The 23,259-nt window shown below is 39.2% G+C and overlaps 1 protein-coding gene across 8 annotated transcripts in view; it reads right to left on the reverse strand.

Moving 5' to 3' along the window:
• BCAS3 (BCAS3 microtubule associated cell migration factor) overlaps positions 1-23,259 on the reverse strand; it is a 292,223-nt gene that overhangs the window by 262,502 nt on the left and 6,462 nt on the right. For 7 of the 8 annotated variants that reach the window (XM_065732043.1, XM_065732036.1, XM_065732037.1 and 4 more), the window contains 3 exons: positions 22,664-22,770; positions 13,190-13,271; positions 6,838-6,910 (listed from right to left, as the gene is read on the reverse strand). In XM_065732043.1, the coding sequence (XP_065588115.1) occupies positions 6,838-6,910; positions 13,190-13,271; positions 22,664-22,770 (262 nt within the window). Of the gene's footprint in view, positions 1-6,837; positions 6,911-13,189; positions 13,272-22,663; positions 22,771-23,259 lie in introns of those variants that run through there. The other variant, XM_065732042.1, reaches the window with a different exon arrangement.

Raw genomic sequence — 23,259 nt, forward strand, 5'->3', positions numbered from 1 at the left:
GGAAGAAATCCCTCATTCTGAGGGCAGTGAGGCCCCAGCACAGGCTGCCCAGAGCAGCTGTGGGTGCCCCATCCCTGGAGGTGGCCCTAGCCAGGCTGGGTCCTGGGCAGCTTGATCTCTGGGAGATAAAGCCCTTCAAATTACGTAGACAACGTCGATTACAACTTCCAGTGTTACTTTCTTAAGACCTCAGATGTAACCTAGGATTAGTTACACTGCAAAAATATCTTATCAATTTAAATTACTATTAATTTTTAAGCTTGTGAGCAACCATCCAAAAAGTGTGTTACAGCCCCTCCTCTAGGTGATACTGAGAATATATTACCTAGTCAAATCAAAAGGAAAAAAGCAATTAAGCAGGACCTTGCTCTGAGAAGCCTTACTGCTTTTTCACAAAGAAGGAATCTCTTAAATACTATTTTGAATTATTTATGAAAAAAATGCTGTATTTTGCCTTGTAAATTGTTTTTAAATGAAGCATTTTAAAGCTACCACATTCTGCTGAATAACTGGCTGTTGTTGCATTTCATAGTCCAGATGAGAACTAATGAAAAAAAAAAACAATTATGCTTTTAACTAATACCAATCACTGTGTTTTAATGGTCTTTTTCTCATTTCAGAGATGTAAAAGAATCTAACCTGTACACGAATGTTAGAGCTCAAACTCATTTGACTTTTCCTCTGTATATTACATATTAGAGAAGAAAAAAGATAAAAGAAACCAAGAGCAGCTGCTGGAAGAGAGCAAATGGCATTTATTAGGGGATGCAAAGTTCAACTACTGTCAAGTTGTAGCGAATTAGTCAAGAGGCAGCAGTTGTGTATCAGTGCAGATACAGGGCTGTAATGCAGTTCATGATTAGCTGGTCACACTACAGGCGTGAAGCGAGCCATTATGTAGGGAAAAGCACACGAAGCAGCATCTTGGAATTGACTTCACATCTCCACCATAGTGTTGGTATGCTCAGAAAAAGGAAAACAAATCGTCCCGAAGTTTCTAACACCTCTGCCACGCACTTTAAATCCTTCTTGCAGCATATAACAGAATTAACTGTAAAACATATAAGAAAAGAAAATACAATCCTGAACTGTTCTCTGGGCCTATGTCACTTTGATTTATAACAGTTATTTCTAAGACAGACAAAAACACACAGATGCAAACAATTACTCTATTTTTGTAGGCAACAAGTGAGGTGGGTGGTAACTGAGAAATTTTGAAAAATCCTGTCACAATATTCCATTTTTTCTTAAGTAACCCTCATCACACAACAAACGCTCGCCACATCAGAGACTTTCCAGGGCCTGAAGGGCCGCTTTGATTCCAGACCGCTGCAGGCATTAGCGGGGACGTAATTAGGGTAAAAAGTTCAACCACAGTTCCATGTCTAGAGTGCTGCCAGAAATAAATTTCCTCTCATTCACTGGTTTCTACTGTACCCTCCCTGAGAAACATATTGAAAACACATTTATCTTTGTAGAGTTTGTTCCTCTTCTAATTAACTTTATAGCGTTTACAGTATTTAATAATTTAAAGTGGAATTTAAAGTGGCCCTGGAAGCAGCAGCTCTCCTGTAATGGCGCTGTGCATTATCTTTTCCCTGTAGTGCTTCTTTTGACAAGTTACTCGGGGAAGGTATGTGCTCCAGCTGGTTTTATCTGGCCGTGCATTTAGCAGAAGGCTACTTCCTTCCCTCCATCTCCTCCCTGTATCATTGCTCGCACGGGGGGTTGGAGCAGCCGTAAAATGAAACTATGCCTCAGCTCGGAAATCTGCTTCCCCGAACCTCCGCACTATCCCAGGGATCACTTAGAAAAGGTTTATCTTTTTACAGCTTAATAAATCAAAGCTTTAAAAGGTCACCACTACCCCCAGTTCTCACCAACTGGTCAAAGCTTGACCCCAAATACTCATTTTCTTCCTTCCAGTTTTGATCCAAGATTAGCAGTTTATTGTAGTTCAAAGGTTACTTCTCTCTACAGTTCACACAACCTCATGGCATAGTGGAAGAATAGCAGATCTTGCTGGCCCTCAGTGCTTGCAGACAGAAACATCACCTTACATTATTAAAGCATTTCAGTTTGTGAGAACGTTTGCAGAAATCCCAGTAACCACTAGCTAAACACTACAGAAATACTTGAAGCACTTTGATATAATTATAGAAACAAGTTGCAAGAAAAAATTCTGGGACATGAAGAGCTCTTTTTAAAGCAAAGAACATTACTATCTTTATCACATAACATAATCAAATCCAACATCCGTAGAAGGAATTTAAACCACTTTATACAGAGCCTGTGTCTCTCAGGATATTGAAAGCTACCGCACAAACTGTTAAGACTAAACTGATTTTTCCTACTAACCTATATCCTAACCAGAGATAATGGCCTTCATCCTTAGAACGGAAGGAAATACTTGCAAGGCAGTTGGTAGGATAGCACACTTTGCATTAATGATGCTTTACAGCTTTCCATGACAGCAAGAGCCTCTGGGACTCACTCCCTCAAAGTAACTGAACCTGGAAGGCTTGGGCCAACCTGAAAGGTTCGACTTCACTTAGAACCAGATCCTGAGATGCAGCAAAAAACAATCTCTACAATAAAGGTGATCAAGGAGGAAATTTTTTTTGTTGTTGTTTCAGCAAGGAAGAAAATAAATTTGAAAAATTAGGAAGTTATCACAAAACAAAAATCTATGTTGTTTAGGTTGTTCTAACCAAGCTGAGATATTACAAAGCAATGCAAGCCTGGATTTTCCAGTAATTTTGCTTTATTTTGAAGGGAGATATACTACAAGGCACTAAAAGAGGCAAATATCTTTCAAAAGCCTGAAAATAAAAGTAAATAAAGTTTGCTCTCTAGAAATGTAAGCCTATACACATCCTTGACAGTGTTCAAACAAAACATTTTCCAAAGTCCTCAACAGAAGGCAAAAAAAAAAATCTTTAACAAACTTCATGATTCTATGTCATGGGGTCCAATCCAACCGAAAATCACAACCATCTGTCCAATCCAACTGTGCACCATTTCTGGATGATGAGGGAATACACCCCTCACACATTCAATCCCATGATTCAGTCATGGCATAACCTGGTGAGCTCTCAGCACAACCACTGCATTTGCAATGGCATTCTGGTAAAAATATTCCAGGGAGAGCTACTCCGAGGAATGTGAGAACTGGGAACAAGAACTTCATTCATCACAGCCCATTTCCTTCTCCTGGGTGATCCTTCCAGAAAGCTTCACTCTTTGTCTCTGACAAATCATTTCGCAGCTAGCTAATTTTGAACTCTGAAAGCCACAGACACTTCAAACTGGATACTGGATTTCAGCATTAACCAGTTATGGAAGAGGGCTGCGATTTTAAAACATGAAGTTGAGAAAACATTAATGCTTTAATTGCACTGTTTCTAGTCTTACTCATGTAAAGTTGCCTTCTACCTAAACTTTAACACTCCCATAAAAAGGTTCCTGAGGTAAACTTGTGTTAAGGTTAGGAGGTTTTAATCTACAGTAGCCACATTAATAAAGTGTGCTTCCTGAAAACCTGCTGCCAATTGATTTGCCTTGTAAACTGATCAGCAGGGGAAGAAAAATGCTGGCTACCCAAAGTTATACACTTTGTTTGCACAGACCTACTCCTCCTTCTTTAACTTGTCCTTATTTCCTTTCCCCTCCTATGATTAAAAAAGATTATCTCTTGCTTCTCATGCCCTTAAGTGACCTCCATCCAATTCTTCATGTCATTCAAACTTTTCTCTCACTTGAAGCCATTAAATTAATATGCCTTTCTAAAAATATATGCTAAAAACCTAGCACGTGTTTTATGGGCTGGCTGATTTCAATCAGGTTACTGAATGAAGTCTTCCATGCTCCATAACCTAGAAGGTTAGGAAGTCTACTGATCTACTGGTTAAGCCTCGATCCTATCAGCAGGAACAAAATAAGCATGGCTGGACAAAATTCCACAACGACAAAATTTATGCAGATGTTCTTTTCCTTTTTGGTTTTCCTTTAATTTGCAAATCTTGTAATCTAAGACCGAAGTTGACTGAACCAACATCTAAACCAGCATATACCACTAGCCAAAAAACACAATCTGTTTCCCATTTACATGTCAAGGCCGCATCCTTCTGGGGGGTTGAAAAAATTTATTTCAAAAAGATTATATAGTGAAATCATGCTAGACACTTCAGTCATTTTACTAGATGGAAAATCTGACTTCTAAAATACAAACATGTACGTACTGAAAGCTAGTCAGAAATCCAGATACAAGGCAAAACATTTAGAAAACACTGAATTTTCCTTCCCTGATAGAATACTTGTTGTCAGGAATACAAAGATTGAGATCAGCGGCACAACAACAGCACCTCTACAAAAAGCAAGTGCCAAAAACTGATTTCAATGTAGCAGCCATTCTTCACTTCAGTTTAGCACAAAAATATCTTTACCATTTCAGTTCAAAGAACTTTATGCATTTCACCAATGGGGTATAAGTGGTTTTACTCTCTCCATTTTCCTCCCTCCTTCTCAAATAATTTCTCTAGTCCCTCCCCACATAACACAGGGCTCTGCAGGGGACAGTAACAAACTGCCACTTCACTGTAAGAGCAGAGAGGTCTGCTAAGGTCTGTTAGATTCTGAAATATAGAAGGCCAGAGATCTAATAAGTTACCAATGAGATCTTCCACCGTGTTACTGTGGAAAAAAAGTCAAGACTGAAACATGAGTTTGCTGATTTTAGACCAAGATCATTTTGCATAAAATTTGTATACCTACCTCTATTTCGTAACAAAGAAGTCCTAGCATCATATCTCAGGTAACATTATTTGTTATGTTTCTTTCCAATAAAGTACATGGTACGTTAGAGACAGTAGTGATTTAACACTGGTGATGATTTTGAAGCTCTTGATTAATTACAACTTTAAAATTCTTTGTATTTCAAATTGATTAACGTTCTACATTAAAAAATACCTTTTTATCTTATTTTCCTCATTATAGTTAAGCTACTTTACAGCTAAAGGAAAAGAGAAGAATTTCCTGATGGTAACCACTAATGCAAACTAGTGGTCAGAACCAGGAAATCCCAGCTCCTAACTCGAACGTGTCAGTATCTCATTGATATAGCCCTAAAAGATAAAATACTATTAAATGCCACTACGAAAAGATGGTTTATATCTAGATCCAGTGCACTATGTTCTATCAGATTCGTATTTAATGGTTTAACATCTTAAACACTTGAAATTTCCTCACATAATTTTAATAGATGCAGATCTTTACATTTCTTGAAACATAAAATGCATTTTAAGATATGCACAATTCTCTAAAATCACAAAAGATGTTAATTCATTTAAGTATGGCTTATCTTGGCTCACCTGTAATACTGTATATAGATATATTTAATTTCTCTTGAAAACACACGTTTCCTTAAGGTAGTAAGAAACAGAAATTGATAAATTGTAATTAAGTTAATAATTTCATAAGATTTTGTGTTAAATACTCTTTAACATTCATCCATAAAAAATAACTATTCCAAAACATCTATTAGAAGAACTACAGGAAACAGATTCTGTATAAATGACCGACACAGAAAAGACAATTTAGATGGTAATGACAGTATCCCAGGTGAAACCCAAGTGGAAACAAACCAGAGGACTCTGGGAGGCAGCAGAGTCGTATTTTCCTCATCCAAAAACAAATGACAACCTGTTTTCCAAGGCAGGATATTCCACACTCGGTCTAGGACCTGGAGCTGTGCTTAATGAAATGTTTTTCTTTGCACTTTGCACAGACGTTGACTCATTGTCATAGCCACGTCCAATCTCATTCACCTTGCAGTCAGGACAATGCTGTTTAAATGTATCACCGTAACAGATTTTGTGTCGCACAGCTTGCTAACATGCAACATTATGGAGAAAAAGTTATTCACAGGATTACAGACACTTAAGGGGAAAAAAAAAGGGGGCTATGAACAACGTTGTCAGTAGTAAAAACCTCAATTGAAAGAGATTACATCTCTCTAACACACGTTTTTTGTTTTAAACATTTAAGAGGAATAATACCAATACTCTAGGCCAACACACAGGGAAGCGTTCTCAGGAGACATACAGAGACCTGATCGTCATCCTTCACACCCAGAGTGATTAAATTCTTAATTGAAAAGAAGTGTGGCACAGAATTAGTCTTACTGTTATAAGAAGATTTCCTTGAACAGTTTAGCCTTTGCATCAAAGATTACCCTTGAAAAGCAAGTATTTCCCATTAGACATAGGTGTAAATCCTCACCATTGTCTAAACAATATCTCTAACAGAGACATGAACCATCTTAGGGCTCTTTTGTATGATGGGTGATGCAACAATAATGTCCAGAGAGCATACAACAAAACTGTTAAATTAATTTACCAACTCAAAGTAGATTTAACACATTTTGCTAACAAGCAGTGAACAACTGTAACTCTGAGATTGGTTGCTGTGTTTAATTCATTCAGAATATGATCACTGCTTGAAAATCTTTCAATTGCTTTTCAAGATGTGAAGGCTGCTTCAGACCCTTCTGAATAATAATTCTTCGGGATTATTATCAGAAAAGGCTGATTATAAATGTGTGACTACTCGAGAACAAAATAAAAACAGCTTGTCTATGTCAGATCAAGAATCCTCTTTTTTTTTTTATACAGCCAAAGTCATATACAAATGTGTGCTGACATACTGAAAAAAAAATCTTTAAAAGCAATTTGCATTGCTATTCCACAAGCAAAAGCTATAAGACGTAATTGTTTACTTTTATATTTCCAGATGATGTTACAGTCTATATACGAATCTATTCACAAGAAATATTCTTACCCAGAAGATCCAATGCTTTTGCACACACCAAGGAGAGGCCGCTTCTCTGAAAAATTGTCACATTTCTGAGCACCTAATAAAAGAGAAAGTAAAAAAGAAAAAGCAAGTCACTGTACATTGTTTGTGCCACCTTCCACAGTGCTGTGCACAGGGGGTGGGAGGTAATATAGGAAGGAATATTTAATATAGAATACAAAACTCAACAGCCTGTGCAGGATTAGTGACAGGAATACAAATAACAGGCAGAGTAACGAACAGTGGGAGAACTGTTTTTGAAGAAGACATTAATGAGTAACAAAACGAGTAGCACAGCGTGGCCAGGATTTTGGAGTTATTTTCTATTCCTTCCAGTTGGGGTAAAGAATTCCATAACTGAAAGAAAAGACAAGTAACATCTGCTAACTATTCATTGTTTTACAGAAGTTGCTTGAAAGGAGACTGTCACCAGCTCTGCGTGGGTTCCCCACACTGGTTTCACATCTACTCTGCTGAGGTGTAAGCGGAGTGTAAGAGAATTAATCATAAGCACACCGTGGAAGAGCAGACACCCTCATGTCTGCATGCTACAAGCCAGGCTGCTGGTGTCTGCCCAGAGCACGGCCATGCTGACACCCCATGCTACATGTCCCAAAATACAGGATTAAATTCTAAACAGTCAGGGCACCGAGAGACTTCAGCCCCTGAGCAGGCAGCCACAGTGGGCAGCTGTAGCCCAACTGACACCACTTACACCTCGACTTCAGAGCCCTCATGCTGTTACATACACTGCTCCTCTAACAACGGAACTTAAAAGTTTTGGAAACTTTGCCTTACTGATAAGTAAACGTCAATAAAACAGAGTACAAATTATCTCTGCTTGTAACAAAGTCTCACTGAACTCCAGGGTATGTTTCCACCCAACTTGAAAAACAGGAATAGAGCAGCACCATCACCACTGAATTTCCACTGATTCCTTTCGGCCTCTGCCTTTAAAATTATCTGTCTGTATCTATATCTGCAGGTGTGGATTTTATTTTTTGTCTTTATTATACAGCAAACCTTTTGATCTACAAAGAATATCCAAACTAATTCCCAGATACTGGTGTAGCTGCACCAAATCAATTATTCAGAAAGGCACAACAATTAACAATATACATTTTCACATAACAGTCTCTGTTAATTATTAATAACTCAGGAACATGCAATTAATTTGTAACTGTCCAGAACTCTCATCTGTACAAGGAGAAGGCTTCCCTCCTACACGTTGGGCTATTTACAAAGTTAAATGGGTCACATCAATAATTTCACCATCAACAATAGCTTTACAAGCAACCTAAAACAGCCACAGGTATTTTCCTTTTATTCCTATTATTTCAAGGTCTTTCATGAGTCATACCTGTACTGCATGTACTGACCTGTAAACTGATCAATGAAACATACAGCCTTCTTAAGAACCTGGCAACCTATTTGTTAGGTTTGATGCAAGCAGCAGCCAAACTCCATTTGTTTCTGCTCACCTAGCTGCTCTCCAGCCCTCATGGAGAAATGCTGACTACCAGGAGTTCTGGCATTAAGTGGACCCACGAGTTCACCTTAAGCATTAAAGTACACTTTCTTTTTTCCAAATATATATTTACTTCTTTTTTTTTTTTTGAAACTAGGACATATTAGGCAGATAAAATTGTGTTTCTTTATGGCCTGGTTCTTAAACAACAAGGAAAAGGGATCAAGGGGAAGAAAGGTGGTGGAGAGCACAGGGAAAGAGCAGCACAGAAACAGGAATGCTGGTATTAAAACTGGTATTCAGTACTGGTACCAGTATTAAACCCCACAGAGCAGCTCTGCACAATTTGCACAACAGGCACTCGAATTCCCATTTCAGTCTGTAACGTCCAAAGCCCTCATCATTATTTATTTATTTTTTGTACAAATTCATTTTCTACCTTAACTATATACTTTCAGAACGTAAATATTAATACTCTAGAAAAGGATCACTATTCTGAGGATGCTGCAGGGCATTAAATCAGGTTAATAGCAGTTCTGTTCATGAGATTGCAAAGAGCACCATGTGCTGTGCTCTGCAGCACTTAATGGAGTCAGCAAACCTGTTCTGGTTCGGGGTTGGGATTTAATCTTCCAAGTTGAGGTGGATTAATTTTTATTTGTAAAATTGTGTTTATTTGCATGTGCAATACACTGACGTTGTACACACCTGCTCCACACAGTGTTTAACCCAGTGCAGCAGGATGATTGAAATGAAAAACAGCTAGCTAAATCCCTCAAATACAGAAAGTATTGAAATCCTGTTGCAAAGTCTTTTTCTTAAACTCCTTTTATTCTAAATCCTTTTAATTCTGTCATATAACACTACAGCATTTATAAAAAAGCTGGAAATCCCGACAAATCACACAATTAAAGTAATGAAAACTGTTTTTTTTCCTGCTAAAAAGGCACCACCATATCCACAGCTCCATTTGGATAAATCAGCTCTGTGCTTTATTTAAAAAAAAAATAAAGCAAAATAGAAGTTCAGTCGGTGGACTCGAAACTGAGAACAAAACCTATCTGCAGCTAGATGTCACTGCATCCAAATCAGCACTGAGAACTTTATGAAGACAAAAGTTTCTCCACACATAAGCTCAAAGCAGCCTATGTACTGTACTTATGATAGAAGTGAGAGCAGACATCCCCTGGGCCTGCTGCAGCCCCTCAGTAACGCCAGTAACAACAGAATGCCTGGGAGGAGAATGAAAAGAAAACCCCTTCATTTCCACAGGAGCTCAAAAGCCAATTGAAAACCGTGAGAAGCACCCTCGTTTCCTGTGAGCAAGAAACTCCCTGCTTAGAAGTCAGATTTGGACCTACTTATCCTTGCATGAATCCATGATAAAGTATAGTATGAAATCCCAGTGATAGAAACAGTTCAGTAACACGGTGCATCTCCTGTTCAATCACAATCACAGCCCTTTTAGTTCTGTGCCTTGAATAGTGGGTTGCATTTCCAGTCCTGCCCCACATCAGCAGTACCTGGGAACACAGGAAGCCACATGGTTGGCACTCACTACCTATGGCTTCCACTCCATATTTTGCTCCTTCCATTCAACAGGAGGAAAAAAAAAAAAGGGGGGGGGGGGGACTGTGACTGCTGTCCTAATCCCAGCCCTTCAGGATCTGTGTTCCATATATCACTATATCACTGTATCTCCCTCCACGTCCAGCATCACTCAGACACCTCCCCAACACCTGCAGCAGCAGATCTGCTTCCTACACCCCCCTGACATTATCACCCTACAGTTCCCTGCCCCTCCAGCTGAATGTCAGCACCCATTCCCTAATAAACTACAGAGGTTCAAAATTCAGCATCAACATCAAAGATTTCCATCAAAGGAGCAGAGCTGCACACGTTGATAAAACTTTGTTTTTTCTTCTGTAGAACACAATGGGTTTATTCTTGGACAACTAAATCCTTTCTGTATGAAAAAAAGAAAAGACAACTTTGAAACATTTGTTAGAGATCAAAGTTTCTAGAGTCATACATTAATTGAAGACAGATGGAAGTATTTTATTTGATCAAATCTTGTTTGAAAGAATTATAAGACAGAGCAGTCCATCGTGGTTAAAGTTTCAGGTCTGCTGGTCTAAAGCATCAGTGCAATGTGACCAGAACTGAAATGGGAGCACATGGGTCAGTCCACACAGCTCCAGAGAGATAAGTATCCCAAAATGCTGTGCTTTGCAATTCTTCCCAATGGCATCTATAAAAAGGGTTACTTCCTCTATTTGAGGACTCCGTTCTGTAATTTCTGTAATCCACCAACATTAACATTCATTACACCATAACAACATACATAACAGTCAGAAAACAGCCAAACTCGAATGCACACCTGTGTGACCCAATTACACCAACATAAACCCAGCTACAAATTGCTACTGCTTGTTCAACTTGTAGGGCTAGATCCTCTACCACACGTCCTGTGCAATTATTTTGGCCTTCTGGGACTTAAAACCACCAAGCCACCCAAGTGGCTGAACATCTGTATGACACATCTGTGTTCCCTCAGAAAGCAACCTTAGCATTATAGTTCTTCTAAGTATACCTGCACATAAAGCAGAGTCAGCTTTTGAGGTTGAAATTCTATTTTAACAAAATCAAATCTGTGAGCAGTCCACTGCAGAATTCCAACTTTTACCTGTGTCAGATTTTGAACTTCAAAGCTAGCCCGTGTCCTAACTAATTATAGTTTTTTAAGCTTATTCTGGTCTTCAGCTCTTTGCCCATGAGGTTCCCTTTGGTCATAGTTGTTTCAGACAATACCTCTGATTTAGTTTTTTATTTCCTTTCTTGGCTCTATTTTTTTCTTATCAGCCAACTTGACTGAACAATCAACTCACTGCAAATGTAGGACAACGGTATCATCCTTTCTGGAAGCAGCACAATCTAGGCAAGGGCACTAAATGAATTCAGACTGCTGCCCTTCCACTACTAGGCTCTGGACTTCCCTTGCTAAGAAGCACTATTCTCTTGATTGAATTTTAAGCTAAACAAGTCTGTTCTAATAAATGGAACAGCACAAGCCATAAAGCAGGTAACTGCCCAAGATGTTTTAAAAACAGTTTACAACAATTAAATGCATTATAAAATATTTAATTGCTCTCTTCTCACTATATTGAGAGATTTAAAGTCCTTCCAGTATCAATGTATACTTGTACACTTCAAATCATTGATCAAAACAGTTTCTGATTTGCACAAGTGACAAAAGCCATTTTCTTTCTCCCCAGCCATCGTGTCCCTGCTGCCTCACGATCAGGCAACGTGTGCCCAGTGTGATGGAAGAAAGGGGTTAGAGACACTCACCTGGAACACAATATTTCTGTGGAACCATGGCAAAGGCTGAATGTAGCAACTACTATGTCCAATTACTTATGCTTTAGTCACCTCAAAAGTAAACCTCAGGAGAATCAGAAACAGAAATTCTCTCACCATTCCTGACCCTAAATTTTGTGGGTGATATGTATCAGGTCCACAGAGAAGAGTAAGTGCCTACATTTTTCAGTGTTATTTACAGCAAGCTCTCAACTCTTTACAGACATCCTCTCTAGGCTGCAGACCAGCCACACTGCAGTTACCCCAGTGCTGCAATGCAGGGCAGGGTCAGGCCTCCTGCTTTGTTAGCTCAGACAAAGTGCTGCAGGGCTGCAGCCAGCCCAGTACAGTCCCAGGAGCCACCGAGCTGCCCACTGTGGCACAGAGCCTCACCCAGCTCTGCTGGACCTGAGCTGGCAGCGTGCAAGGCCAGCTCCAGGCACGGCACGCCTGTAACCTGTTACATCAGATCGGCGGTGTCCTCTGCAATAAGCCTGCATGAAATAACTCTTCTGAAACAACGCTTCATTATGCTGTGAATCACATGAGGCAGCAGAGAATCTAACATCAAACGACTACAGTATTTTAACAGAATAGTTGACAAACTATTAAGTTCTGCTACTGTAAAGTCATCACGTTAAATCCATAAGCTTTCCTTTCACACCTGGGAATGAATTCCTTATCACAAACCAAAATCTGTTTCTAGGAACGTGCCAAATCCATCCACCCAGACAGCCCCACTTTCAATAATTCCCTTTTTACAGCTTTACAGTAAAATAGTGCTTCAGCCTACTGATGGTAATCAGCTTCTCCTTTACAAATTCCTTTTATTTTGAATCATTAAAGCTCATGTGTTAGTTATCTAAGGCCTCTTGTTACAGCTTTACTTTTATCTGATTCCAAATACTGGTCAATGATACATTCACGTACTTTCAATCAAAGATTTATTTAAACCAAGCCATGTAAAAAGAGACCAAAACATGTTTTTAAAAGGTTTAAACTTCATTTAATATGAGCTAATTTGAATAGTTTTCTAATGTAACAAATATCATTGTCAAATGCTAAATATATGCCATCTAGGGAGGAAAAAGGAGTAAGCAAGTGTAACTTACAAGACTGAAAATCAAAAAACACTATTTTGCTATCAAGAAAAAGAAAGCTTGTAGGTACTTTGATTACTTGAGTCCCATCAGTGCCTCTTTTCTCCTTCTTTGAGAAGGAAGAGGCATGAACATCCATCAATTAATGACAAACATCAGCAAATACTCATAGCTCCTCAAAAATTATGCAGTGCTCCCATAAACAACACAAAGGCACTAAAAGCTTGTGAATCATTTTACTTTAAACAACTTTAGCCCATAATTATCTTTAACTCTTGCCTAGAGACAACACTGTGTACCTTATAAAGCACAGTCTTATATAAAATGTCTCGTGTATTCTCCTGCTCAAGCAAAATTAGATAATATAATATAATGAATTATTTTATGAGCCATTTTAAGATACACTTACTGATTTGTGGAGCTGGTAAGATCCGTGCAGCTCGGACTGGGCCGTGGCGGACAGAAAAGAGCTCCTGAGCTTCACCACTGATCTGCAAAACATACAGACTGTGAATGTACAATGTAAGAAATGCATATAGATATAAAAATACATATATGTGTGCGTGTATTATGTGTCATGTGTAAAATACATCCCCTCAAAAAACCGTTCTGTTCCATAGTCAGCTTTCTCAAAAATCAAATTTCCATACAGACACCTTTCCCATAAATCTTGAACACTCAACACTGCAACAATGAGAACACAAATGATGGTTAGGAAGCCACAACACTGCAGAAAAATAAACTGGATTCCCACTGAGCTACTGAGTATTGAAATCTGCATCTTACCCTAGGGTGGCTGTTGTTTTATTCAACAGGTGAAATGTTTTAGAGCATAAGCACTGAATGTAATGGACACACACTGAGAACAGGATTCTCAAGGGAAGAAACCACAGAGAGACATGTTTAGGCAGAAGTTTAGTTCAGAAATATTCTGAAATTTCTTTTCTCCCTCCAACCAGTGACATCTCATAGGGGCAGGATAACGACATGTCCACCCAACAAGCTTTCCAACATGCAATCTTCCTTGAAAAACTGACAAACCCAGCTTTGTGATCTGTTTCTTTGGTAACACAATAACATCAGAGTAAACACTTCTAATCCAGCACAACAAAACCCATACTAGCATACTGCACTCACTTAACCAACTATCTGTCATAAATCATAATCATAAAACCATGACACTATCCTAGCCGATTTTTGATACAAAAATCTTATTTGTTGGGCTTCCTTTAGATGAGCAGAAACTTTGGTGGTATGGGAAGGCACAGACCAGAGGAATGAGAAGTGTGCCAGAGATGGTGAAAGTTCATGTTGTCTCTTTCCCCTTACTGAGCAATTCCCATTTGAAATCAGCCAAGTTGAATCACAATTTAACAGTACACAGTAAGCAGGCAGAAAAGACATTGTCTTTCTAATCAGCCATCCACAACGTCTCTAAACATCAATATATCTCAGAAGTCTTCAATAACACACTCTGTAGGAACAAAGACGGTGTGCCCTTAGAAACGTGGGTCATGTGAGCGAACGAGATCCTAGCACCGTGCGCTATTAATGTCTCCATGTTTTAGAAGAAACCACACTTGAAGTTGACTGATGGCTCCAACTAACAAAACCTCAAGGGGTACGGAACAGAAGTGTTTATTCTGCACAGTGCTTGTCTCCAAAAAACAAAACAAACACTACTAAGTAGGCAGAGATCAAGAGTGGCAAACACTGGCAGCAGAAGTTCAGAGAATTTCATACATATATTCCATATTTGCCAGGTGTGAAAATTATGTTTCATAATAGTAGAGGGATCAAACTAACTAAGTTTGTCACTAATGGTAATCTTGAAAAGATTAAATCAGAGGTAGTTAAGAAAAATTTCCAGACTTCCTCTGAGTGGTCAGTCAGAATGCATTTTCATAACTGCCTGGTAACAGGTCCAACACAGGACGTCAAACTTGAGTAAAAATGGCAAATGTTATGAAGCTCATTTCCAAACAACCAACAACTTACAACAGGCAGAAGGAGGCTAAGAACGTAGCAAACATGCTGGCATAGAGTTTTGCCAAGCAAGCAGCTTAGAATATCAGAAACGAACATAATTCGAAACAAAGTTCTTATGAATTACTAAACTATAAATCCAAGTTAGCTTTTTGAAATGTCATTTCATAGTTGTTCCCATTTCTTTCTGCACTTCAGCTCACACATTCAAAAAGTTAAAATACTGCTACTGTTTGAGAACAAACCTGGAGCACAGAACCTCAGGCCCTTAGCTCATGGCTAAGCTGAACTCCAAGTCTTTATTTACCAGCATTGCTTCAGAGAACGGGCAGAAGGAAGCTTACCCCACTCACACAACTTCCCTAAGAATATTCTGAAAACACTACTGATACAGGGATGCATGACCATTCTCTAAAGGCTAAGTAAACACAGCACAGCCTAGGAAGCTGTATCTGGGGAATGAGCTTCCTCTGCCACTTCAGGCTGGGCATGCATCTAGCAGTGCCACACCAGTGGCAATTAGAGTCAGTGACATGATTAGAATTATCCCTGATGGATAAGACAGTTTAAAAACTGTAATCAGTATGAGAACTAATCCCTCTTATTTTATGAGGCTGGTAGTGGTATCATCACTCACTCTCCTCTCTCAGTGAGCAGCAGCACCTGAACAACCTACAACACAGTGGCACTCCAGCTTCTGCAAAACCAAGTGGAATTTTCTCTCTGGGACAGCTAGAGGCTGTGCTCCAAGAACCCTGCTGATCAGACCCTAGACCAGATATAAAAAATAAGGATCAGAAATTAACTCACTAAAGGCTCATTGATTGTTTTTAACAGATCACAAGTTTGAAATGTGGGTGAGGGAAACACCCCTGCATCCAGAGAATACAAATTGGACAAAGAAAAGTAGAGCACAGCAAAGCAGAAAATGAGATGAAAAGAACAGGTTTTCTGTTCATCAGAACACAGCAGCACTAAGAAAGAAGAAAGGAAGAAATGGAGAAGAGGAAAAAAATAGAAGGCTTTGGAACTATTATTACTGGCAATTAAAGGTTTTTTCCCCAAAATCATGAAAATGCTGTTTCACATGTGTATGAACATCAATGGCTATGAATGAAAACAAGAGGGAAAAGAACTAGCATAACAAAAGCACGGAAGAAGTGATTCATATAAAATCTAACCCAATTCAGTCACCTCCTTTTTAAGCACGCCAGCACATTGGCCCTAACTCCAATCTACTTCAAACAAAGTTATAGTCCCAAAAGTAAGATACCCTAAGAAGGCCAAGCCTGCTTAACCAAGTTTCTGCTGTTAAATATACTGAACTCCAGAAAGTGTGTTTATTTAACCTGTGGATGCCAAGAGCTGGCAGAGCTTAAAGCTGAGGCTTTCACAAAGGCCTGAAAACATAAATACAAATGAAGTTTCTTTGTACCTTAACACCTAATCCCAAAATCCAAGCCAGCTCTTTCCATGGGCATAATTCTTACTTTTTTTTTTAGTAATTAATATTCATTACTTGAAAGGTAATTATTTCACTATTTGGTACTGGCAGGAACAACAGAATAAAAATGAACAGAACAACTACAGCCACGGGAATCAGCTGGTGACAAAGCTTACAGGCATTCAGCTCCTAACTGCACTACTCCTGCAGTGCAACACATCCTTTCCTCCCAGCCCACACAGGGCCATTCCCCAGGGATGAGGACACTGTATAACTTAAAAGTTCAGGTGGGCTCAGTCATCTGTACAGCTCATGTACTCAGCAGGTTATACAGTGGGTGTCAAAAGAAGAGGAAATTGTAAGGTAAGGCCCCACTGTAGACTGGGCAATGAAAATCTAAGTTGCCACCCAACCCCTGACGTCTCCTTTGTACACAAAAAGTCATACTAAAAGGCAGCAAAAGACATAAGAAGTCTGCACATCACACCACAACATGGATCAGATTATAACATCACTACTTAGGAATCTATCATAACGTAACCCTTTTTGCACGGATTTCATTTTTACTTTTTAATCTTATATCCTTAACTGTTCTACAGGAACAGAAAATGATGCATGTCATTGGACTTCACCATATGCCATGAACTGTAAAGTACTTGGCTGTCCCTTTGGTTTGCCTGACACTGAAAACTGCACTAGGGCTTTAGACTTTGAGACTTTCTCTGACGTGCAATTAATTTTTTCAAAGCATTGCTCGCAGAAGCTTCTGCTATTTGCAGTCTTACAAAATTCAGAATTAAGTGCAGCTAATGTTAGCACCCTTCATTTATATAAAACATCCTTCGTTCCATATAAAACATCGAACACCACTTTGAAGCCACACTTGGCTGAAAGCAGCATCTTCAGGGCTGAGAGATTTTGTACCGTGATCTTCTTGACACTTCAGGCCTTATCTCATTCCCGAGACAGCTGACAATGACAGCCAACCTGTCCCTCAGACAGGTCACTTACTCCACAAAGAACCAAAGCACAAAAAATAAAGTACACTCGACATACTCCAAGCTGCACCGCTGAATGGCCAACAGCTTTGTCACCGCCAGCTTGGGCAAGATGTGGGCTGGCAAGTCTAAGGTAAAAGGCTCCACATCCCTCGTTACCAGACCCTTGAGCCACACAGTCTCATAAGCATAGACAAAATATAAATAGACTTCACGAACTGAAAACAGAGCTCTAAATTCTTCAAAAAGCACCTGTGAAAAAAGTCGGCTGCGGCTGCCATTTTGGATCCCATCCAGCCAAGTAGCGAGTCCCTGTGGCAGCTTTCAAAGCTCTTAAAAGTTTTTCTTTCCCATTCCGCAAGCCAAGAATATTTCCAAACAGGTTTCAAGAATTGAATATTATGCTATAAAAGCAGCATCAGGTACTTGTTCTGTGAAAGAGCGGATCCAAGATGACGGCTCCAAGCTGGTCCGATAGCACTCTTCAGCTTCTGCAGGGCCCAGCATCAGACCACAAGCCACAGCCCCACGTGGGAGGCTGCAAGCAAAGAACACAGCGACCCGAAACGCAACCCCAGCGAAGACCTCATCGCTCACTTCCAACAAGGACAGATTGGAAGAGCAAGATGAACCCTCCCCTCCACGTGGACATTTTGAACTACTGCTTAAAACACAGCCTACCAAAAATTGGGAGCGCTGTTTAACTATTGATGACAGAGCGTTATTGTTTGGAGCTCAACAGTTTGCATCCATTAAGAAAAAAAAACAGAACAACAAAAGTTTTGTTCAGGATAACTAATAGTTTCCAACCATAGAAAATGGTTTTCACATGGTGAGAATAGCCAAACATACACCAAACAGAAGCAAAGTTTGAAACCCAATGCTTAAACTACCGTGTGACAGTGGAAAAGTAAACTGATTGTGTATTAATTACATGTCACAAGGCACAGGGAAGATCAGCATCCATTTGTTTGTTGTGGTTTTAAATTCCAAGTATATACCTTTAATACAGCAATATAACGTGCTAACAAGCAATAACTGATACCACCACAAAACACTGTCAGGCCATCCTGCTGGGATAGAGTCCTACTAGTCATTTTGCTACTGAGAGACTGAGATAAAACCTAAATTAAAGAATTCTCATTTCAGTTGAGGAATTTAAGCAATCATCCTTCTCATTCAAAACATCTGATTATCCATAAATCACGTGAACCTAGACATGCAGAGTACTACACAAGTCTGCTCAAATGACCAAACTGCATCTATCATTTAAAATTATGACCATGCAAATTGAATTTTAAAAGCACTGAAAGCTTAGTAACAGTTACAGTGTCCTCCATATTCTCATTTTATTTGTCATGCATTTCAAGGCGCTTTAGCACAGTCAGGCTGCAGGCTCTCTGTAATTCTCATTTGGGAGATGGTTCCTGTTTCTTTTTAATGGCTTCATTTCTGCACGAAGACGAGCATAGTGCAGACAGTATTGGACACAGGCAGAACGTGGGTACAAACTGCCTTCATGAGCCTTCATCCCAGCCCTGACCCCATCCCAGGACAGCTCCATGAAACGCTGCTTGGTCTCTTTCAACACCTCTCTCTGCAGCACTCCCAAGCTTTTTGCATGTGCTTTTCTCTTTCTCCCACAAGCGCAGGTTATGACACAAATGAAAAAACCACCAGCAGATTTGCAGTCACTTAATGAGTGTAAAACCAGAACATTAATTTCTTGCAGATTGCTATACATGTAGCTGCCATTATTAGCAGTTCCCTTTGGTGCTTTCTCCTTTACTCAACCCGAGCTTCATAGTTTTTGTTTTGTTTTTTAATTGTAATACGAACCATTAAGTTAAGATGATTTTTCTATTTCTGAAACTTCCAGCATACAATGAAAAAAAAAATTATCTGTCACAGAAGCAGCCAACATGAGTTTCACTGAGCAGGAACATCTAGAACAGATACTTGGAAACCACGTTAGGCAACAACCAGTTCCAACTGTATTTGAAACATGAAACTGGGACCGAGGGAAAAACAAAGTCCAAATAAAACAAGAAAGTACACGGCACAATTATCAAATAGGAACTTCTACTCATACTTTTGTATATTCCCAGATTTCTCCCCACTCAGTGAGGCATATTTGAAGAGCACTTTTAACCTTCCCACCCCCATTTCAAAACAAAGATCAAAGAAAACTCGCTTGGATGGACACCTTCCGCTTCTTATGCAATACAGATTGAGACGCTGCACTTCAAAACCCCAGCCCTTACTTCAGCACCCAGCAGTCCAAACACTGCTCCAGCCCTTTGAAGCAGCCCTAATGGTATCTTCCATTTGCAAGTAACACTTCTGTAGTCAAAGATCTTACTCCAAGGAGATGTTAATGTGAAAGCACTCAGACTGCAAAGAGCCACACACTCCTGGAGGCAGCCTGCGAGGTGTTCAGAAGTCAATGTAACACCATTACGGCGAGTGTCAGCTTAGGAGCTGTCATAAACACTTCATAATCACTCAGACACAAACCGGACTGCCTGCAACACATTACTTTATTAAGTGCTGAATAGAGGTTCAATTGTAGGAATAAACAGCACAATGCTACAGATAATGGCCTCACTGAGGAGATTTTCATAGAGACGTCAAATTGTTGCTTTTTCAGATTGAAAGGTTTTTAAACTACGGAGATTCTATTTTATTCTTATTAACTAGAATAATGTTGTGTAATAATGATCTAAGTACTGGCAAGATCAAGAAGAAAGGATACATTTGTATAGTACCAAAGGACATAGAGAAGGGCTGTCAAATACACTCTAACTATTAAGCCAGTCGCTTAGCTGCCAGATTTTCTTTTACATGGACAAAGTAAGGAAGAAAATAGACAAACACAAACGTGGATAAATAGAGGCTGTGTTACCCCAGAGCTTATCAGATACACATGATCTGAGAAGATATTTAAAAACTGATGTCAAAGACCATCAATCTGAGAAGCTATCCAAGACCGTGCTACTAACGATGGCTCCGTTCCAGCACTGGCACTACACCAACACATACGAACTGCAGCACTGCACGAGGCAAAGCTTTCCCCTTTGGATGTGCTTTCCTAATTTCACAGGTTAAACCAATAAGGACTGACAAAGCAATGTGCTGTCTCTGCAGCTCACATTCTTAAGGGGGATGGTATAATATTTCCATAGTTGTGATTTTCTTCCATTTCATCAAATTTCCACCCAGTCATGAAAAACATCTCTGCAAAAAATGAACTACAATAATCTTCCTGCAGTTTCACTTTCTTTATTCCTCTTTAAAGATTAAACAGTATCAAAACACAGAAACTATGAAGAAGTCGAAACACACTGGGAAAACACAACCCTGCTGCACTGACCAGCACTGACCTTGTGAAAAAGGACCCCCAGGCATCCCATCACCCCTCTTGTGGCTTATTCAGACACAAGAATTAACAAAATAAAAAGGCCTTTCCTTCTGGGAAGCACAGATAAGTTGGGTAAGTTACCTTGTGCTGCCTACCTGCCGGGGCCAGGGAGCACACATACTCCACAAAAGTCACAGGATAAATGTAAAGTAGTTCAACCCCTCATTTGTTGGTAAGATCGATCAAATTATTTCATGCTTACTGCAGAGAAGCACGGGGTGGGAGCTCAAATGCAGGCAGTTAATTCAGAACAGGTTACACTGAGGTAATCTGTTCATGCATCAAAGAAATGAGACATGCTGCTTTTTCACTCTTGCTTTCTTTGTACATGTAAGACGCCATCTCACAGTGAATTCATCAGGAGCACCGATACAGACAGCTTTCACAAAGACACACTTTCATTTTGACTCTTAAGAGGGATGCACAGAACTCTCACCTAACCACAAAGTAAGGGCACACACAGAAAACAAAATCAAAAATTACCAACGACACAGAGCTCTTCTGACCGTACAGGAGCCAGAACAAGTCCAACACCAACGCAACGTATCCCAGACATGTTCCAGAAAACATGCACGTGGGCAAGAATACTTCAGGGAAAACTAAGCTGCTCTGCAAAAATTCTTTAGCTTAAATCTGAGTGACTACTCACTGCCTTTTAACGAACTGATCAACTCACAGCGTAACACTGAGCACTGCCCAAGTTCTGTCTCCTCCCTTAGCTCGGTATCTTACTGACACCTAATGTTTGTTTTCTGTAACACACTTGGAAGAACAAAGCAATGCCTTTCTGAACTGTTTTAATAATCTGTTTAATGATCTGTACGTTAATAAAAACTGATCGGTGTTCAAAGTGCTGCAGAAAACGAATTCTGTGCTGTAAAACAATTTCTAATACTCAAATTAATTCTAGTAGAAGGCAAATTAAAAAAAGTGAGTGAGCAAGCAACAAGCCAGCTTCACCACATCACACTTCTGTGCTCTACAGTGATAAATACAAAAACAAACCAAAAATAAAGCCAGGAAAGTCAGATTTAGCCACAGTTTCTCAAGACACAGAAGCAGACAGAAGTTCCTAAGTTATACTTTGCTTCTTTCTATTAAATCCTTCCTTAAATGCAAAAGCTCAGCAGTTTTTAATTCCTCAGCTCCAGCTAACAACATGCAAAATGAAGAGGAAATAAAGCCAGCTCTCCCACTCCTAGGAAACTCCATTAGATATGCCTAGTTTCTGGTGTACAAAATAAGAGCTTTTTTTGTTTTACCATCTACACTACTGGAATATAAACCTTTTTTACACAGCTAACCATTACATAATACAAAAATATATTTCAGAAAGGCCTCACATTCTACAAAGAGAAAGGACTCCATCCTCACTACATTATTTTGAAGGACAAGGTGTTATGAGTGATATTTTTTTTTAAGTCAAGAATTTTATGACCTACTGTATTAAACTTTATTCTATAGTTCAAGAAATTTGGGGGAAATTCCCCAAATTAAGACCATGTGCTCATAAACCATTCTGAAACACAAACTGCAGGGTGTGCATGACAGCAGAAAATCAAACCCATATGCACACACAGACTTCAATAAAATTAAAATTGCAAATCATGTACATGACAAACACTGTGATTGTAAAAAAACATTAATACTGTCATACTTGCATTCCCAGGACAAACAAATTCTTCTCATATTTTTCCACCCTCTTTTCCTTTCCTTCAGTTAAAAAGATCTGTCTTTCCAGAAAATAAACTACTGCACAATGCTTAATGCAGCTCCCAATTAAAACTGAAAATTTAGCTAAAAAATCATTTGTAAAAAGTCCTCACATCTGAGAGTAAATGATTTCAGAGTTTGAGTCTGTGCTCAGTATCCACCTTAAGATAAGCACGTTAAATGCACATCATACAGTACTGATGGGAAACATTGGCTCTAACCACTTCAACAGGGAAAAATAACATCAAAACATTAAGGTAATAGAACACCATTACAAAGAAAACCACTTCTGCCACAGAAGTGCAGCTCACTGGTACTTACAGGTATGCTCCAGACTTGCATCCCATCACTGTATCCAATCATTAGCAGTAAAGGTGGTTCATTCCCAGTACTGTGTATTTCATGAAACTCCATGTTCCTTGTTGTATCTAAATCGGGTTTAAAGAGTAAAGCCACGTGTTAACAGGTGGAGACCAACTCTCCTTATCACCAGCTGATGGTGTTTTCCCAATCAATCTTTCTGCCCTTGTAATTAAAGGCAAAGCAATGTGGTTTACTTTACTTTTTTTTTTTTTTTTTAACACAAACACATTCTTTTAGGCAAGCATAATAGATTCTTTAGAAATTCACAGAGAGGTTGGAAAGCATTAGAATGGAAAATAGTGGAAAAAAATATCCTTCATTAAGAGAAGAACTACCACAGAATACACCTAGCTCTCCTGTAACTGTGATTAACAGAACACAGTAAACCTTTACAATGGAGAAAAGACCAATAAAATTAACATTAACACATTCTACAGCTACAAATGCACAGACTGATGAAAGCTCTTCCCAATTACTATACAACTACTTTTTGAATCAACCTTCTGAAAAGAAGGAAATCCACAGGAAAAAATTAAGCCTTTCTTGAGTGAGGC

This window comes from Cyrtonyx montezumae, unplaced genomic scaffold (genome assembly GCF_038088225.1).
Source record: "Cyrtonyx montezumae isolate F1298 unplaced genomic scaffold, pur_monq_1.0 scaffold_15, whole genome shotgun sequence".
NCBI lineage: Eukaryota > Metazoa > Chordata > Aves > Galliformes > Odontophoridae > Cyrtonyx > Cyrtonyx montezumae.